The 4,273-nt window shown below is 68.1% G+C and overlaps 1 protein-coding gene across 1 annotated transcript in view; it reads right to left on the bottom strand.

The window, feature by feature from the left end:
* The window catches only part of ITGA10 (integrin subunit alpha 10), a gene marked incomplete at both ends in the record, with an annotated part of 4,905 nt that extends 762 nt beyond the window's left edge, over positions 1-4,143 (bottom strand). Inside the window, 10 exons of the mRNA XM_027632563.1 lie at positions 40-184; positions 290-363; positions 471-636; positions 1,190-1,340; positions 1,931-2,079; positions 2,877-3,004; positions 3,098-3,212; positions 3,302-3,381; positions 3,503-3,600; positions 4,032-4,143. Coding sequence (XP_027488364.1) covers positions 40-184; positions 290-363; positions 471-636; positions 1,190-1,340; positions 1,931-2,079; positions 2,877-3,004; positions 3,098-3,212; positions 3,302-3,381; positions 3,503-3,600; positions 4,032-4,143 — 1,218 coding nt within the window. The remainder of the gene's footprint in view (positions 1-39; positions 185-289; positions 364-470; positions 637-1,189; positions 1,341-1,930; positions 2,080-2,876; positions 3,005-3,097; positions 3,213-3,301; positions 3,382-3,502; positions 3,601-4,031) is intronic.
* Positions 4,144-4,273: the final 130 nt, after the last annotated feature.

Consider the following 4,273-nt stretch of genomic DNA (forward strand, 5'->3'; position numbering starts at 1 on the left):
TCCCTCTGGATCCCCCATCCCTGGGGACCCCCCCCGTACCTAGATACGCTGCGTGGTTCTTCAGCTCCAGCGGGAATTCCCCCTGGAATGCTTCCCGGGGTGGGATGATGCGCCCTCGCCTGCTCTCCTCCAGCACGCCCCCCTCCCAGTCGTAGGCTCCCACCATTCCAAAGAGGATCCCGTCCTGCCGGGATGGGAGGGACGTGTCACTGCCACCCCCCCTCCCTAAGGTCACCATCCCGTCCCAGGACACTCAGCAGGGTCGGGATGAGCTTCCCGGCGGGATCACCTCGAGGAGGTGGATGGAGAAGCCGATCTGGGACATCTCCAGCTCGAAGGCGCTCTCGTTGTCCTCACGGGTTCCTGACCGCGGGAGGGAGGGGACGCTGTTCCTCCAGCCGCGCGCTTCCAGCCTTAATTCCCATCCCGAATTCCCATCCCTTCCCGACCTCCCGGCCCCAGTGCGGCACCTTCGAGGCTGAAGATCCGATCTCCCAGCGCATCCACGATGTCGTTGAGGGCGGCCTCGTCCGTGACGTTGAAGAAGTACTTCTCGTCGGGGTCGCTGGCGATGAACTTGATCTCCCGGATGAAATCCTCGGGATCCTGCTGCCGCCGCAGGTAGTGCCCCAGGACCTGCGGGAGGGCCGGGGGTCAGCGGGACTCCTCCCTCCCGGGGCAGAGGGGACATGGGGACAGGGGTCACCGGGACAACCCCCCCGGGGTGGAGGGGGACACGGGCACGGGGGTCAGGGGGACTCCTCCCTCCCGGGGTGGAGGAGGACACGGGCACGGGGGTCAGGGGGAAATCCCCCCCTCCGGGGCAGAGGGGACACGGGGACGGGAGTCAGGGGGACTCCTCCCTCCCGGGGCAGAGGGGACATGGGGACGGGAGTCACCGGGACAACCCCCCCGGGGTGGAGGGGGACACGGGGAAGGGAGTCAGGGGGAAATCCCCCCCTCCGGGGCACAGGGGACACGGGGACGGGAGTCAGGGGGATTCCTCCCTCCCGGGGCAGAGGGGACACGGGGCCGGGAGTCAGGGGGATTCCTCCCTCCCGGGATGGAGGAGGACACGGGGACCGGAGTCAGGGGGACTCCTCCCTCCCGGGGTGGAGGGGGACACTGGCACGGGGGTCAGGCGGACTCCTCCCTCCCGGGGCAGAGGGGACACGGGGCCGGGGCTCACGGCGATGGCGTAGCGGGTGATGTTGCGCTTCTCGCACTCTGCCAGCGCCGCCGGCAGCTCCTCCCCGTCGTGGGACTCCCCGTCCGTCACCACCAGCAGCAGCCGCGCGGCCCCCGAGCGCCCGCCCCGCTCGGCGCTGAAGGACTCGGCGCTGCCGGAACGAACGGGGCCGTCAGCACGAGCCCCGTCCTAACCCTGCTCCCGGTCCCCACTCTGCTCCCAACCCGGACCCCGATCTCAACCCCAACCCTGAGCCACATCCCAGTCCCAAATCTGACCCCAATCCCAACCCTGACCCCAATCTCAACTCTCACCCAAACCCTGACTCGATCCTAACCCTGATACCGATTCCAATACTGACCCCCATTCCAAGACAAATCCTGACTTGCTTCCAACCCTGATCCAGATCCCAGTCCCACACCTGACCCCAACCCCAACCCTGATCCACATCCCAATCCCAGTCCTGACCCCAATCCCAACCCTCATCCAAACCCTGACTCGATCCTAACCCTGATCCCGATTCCAACACTGATCCCAATCCCCAAATTAATCCCAACCCCGCCCCCATCCCCAGTCCTGACCCAAACCCCAATCCCTCTCACGATCCGAATCGCGACACCAATCCAACCCTGACCACAATCCCACCCCTGATCTCAATCCCAGTCCCAACCCTGACCTCAATCCTGACCCCAATCCCAACCCTGACCCCGTTCCCGCTCCCGTTCCCACTCTGGAGCCCACCAGGCCTCCCGGATGGCCATGGCCGTGCGCGTCTCCCTCCCCTCCTGCCGCGTCAGGTTCCGGGCGGCCTCCAGCAGGGCCTGGGCCGTGGGGTGCTGCCCCAGCGCCCACTCCTGCACCACCTCCTCCCCGTACTGCAGCACTCCCACCTGAAACAGGGGGGGTCAGAGCCAGCGGGACCCCCAAATCCACAGGGAACACACAGAAATCCCTGGGGAACCTCCAAATCCTCAGGACTCCTCAAATCCCTGGGGTGCTGCCCCAGCGCCCACTCCTGCACCACCCACAGCACCCCCACCTGAAATGGGGGGAGTCAGAGCCAGCGGGACCCCCAAATCCACAGGGAACACACAGAAATCCCTGGGGAACCCCAAATCCTCAGGACTCCTCAAATCCCGGGGGTGCTGCCCCAGTACCCACTCCTGCACCACCCGCTCCCTGTACTGCAGCACCCCCACCTGAAACGAGGGGGGTCAGAGCCAGTGGGACCCCAAAATCCACAGGGACTCCTCCTGCACCACCCACTCCCTGCAGCACCCCCAACTGAAATGGGGGTTGGGGGACATCTGAGCCGGGGACCCCTCTAAATCCCCAGGGAACCCCCCCCCAAATCCCATAGGACCCCCCAAACCCCGGGTAAAGGGCCCCCTTGGCCCCCTCCAAAACCACCACCAGCCAGCACCACCCCGGGGGTGGCATCACCCTGGGGACAATGACATCACCCCAAGGTGGCACCACCCCAGGGGTGGCATCACCCCGGGGATAACGACATCACCCCGAGGGTGGCATCACCCCGAGGGTGGCACCACCCCAGGGACAACAGCATAGCCCTGGGGACAATCACCTTGCCCCGGGCATAACAATGCCCTGGGCACACCGTTGTAGCCCCGGGAACACTGTCCCAGCCTTGGGGGACACCACGGTGGCCCCGGTGCCACCCCCTGACCTGGGTCTGCCCGGGGCCGATGAAGAAGCGCCCCAGGATGTTCCCGAGGAATTCCTGCACCTCTTCCCAGGGGTAGATGCTGTTGGAGCCGTCCAGCACCAGGACAATGTCCATGTAGGTGGAGCAGCCTGGTAGAGGGACACAGCGACACCTGGGTGGCACCTCCCGGTCCGTCCCAGTCCATCCCAGTCCATCCCAGTCCGTCCCAGCGCCCCACTCACGCTGTGCCGTGGGCGCCACCGTCTCCACGAGCTGCAGCTCCTCGTCCAGGCGGACGCAGCGGCCGGAGCTGAACACGGAGGTGCCGCATTCCTGGGACCAGAGCGGGGCACACGCCTGGCGGGGAAGCGGGGAGGGTGACACGGGTGACACAGCGGCGGGTGACATCCCGCCCCGCTTTCCCCCCGCGGCCGCCCCGCGCTCACCACGAACCCGCCGTCCTTGGAGCCCACCAGGGTCATCCCGAGGTGTCCGGCGCTGCCGCGGAGCCACGGTGCTGTGTCCCCTCGGGGCCACGGGGACAGAGACGGGGTCAGCACCGTGGGGACACCTTTCCCCACGCCCCCCAACCCCCCAGGAACCTCCCCCCGCGGTCACAGCCACCCCACCTCCCCCCTCCCCAATACCGAGGTTGGCCTTGGCGCAGGAGGAGTTTTGGGGTCCCACGCCGCACTTGTAGACGTCGCCTTGGCCGTCCCCATCCCACGGGGCCCCCACCAGCAGCCTGGGGGGACGCGGGGAGGACACGAGGACACGGTCGCAAAGAGGGACACGGGGAGGGGACACGGGGAGGGGACACGGGGAGGGGACACGGGGAGGGGACAGGGGGTCCCCCCCGTCCCGCTCTGACCCCGTCAGCGCGTTTTGGGGGGCACCGCGCCAGGTCCTGCCGCCCCCGCTTCCGTCTGTCTGTCTGTCTGTCTGTCTGTCCGGCCGCCCGGCCGTGGCTGCTCCGGCCGCCCTGCCCGCCTCGGCTTCCCCTTCCTCACCTCAGCCCCCCCTTTTCCCTCCCTCCATTCCCTCCTTTCCTGCCTCAGTTTCCCCGTCTCCACCTCCCCTTCCCCCTCGGGCTGTAGAGGGGGGTGGGCGCTTTTTGACCCCCCCTGCCCGTGTCCGCGTCCCCCCCCGCCCCGTCCCCCCTCGCGGGTCACTCACCCCCTGTCGCCGTCGCCCCCCCGCTGCAGCACCCGGTACCCGAACTGGGACTCGGGGGGGCCCCGGAACACCCGCGGATGCTCCACGTCGATGTTGAACCCCGCGCAGAGCCCTGGAGGGGGGACGGGGGGGGTCCTCAGGGGGGTGGGGGGCACACACGGACCTTCCCCATCCAGTGTCAACCCCGGGGGGGATGATCGGGGTGCCCGATGGGAGGGGAACTCCCTCCCCCACCGAGAGAG

The sequence above is a fragment of the Corapipo altera genome, unplaced genomic scaffold, assembly GCF_003945725.1.
Source record: "Corapipo altera isolate COAL_440 unplaced genomic scaffold, ASM394572v1 59186, whole genome shotgun sequence".
In the NCBI taxonomy this organism is placed as follows: Eukaryota; Metazoa; Chordata; class Aves; order Passeriformes; family Pipridae; genus Corapipo; species Corapipo altera.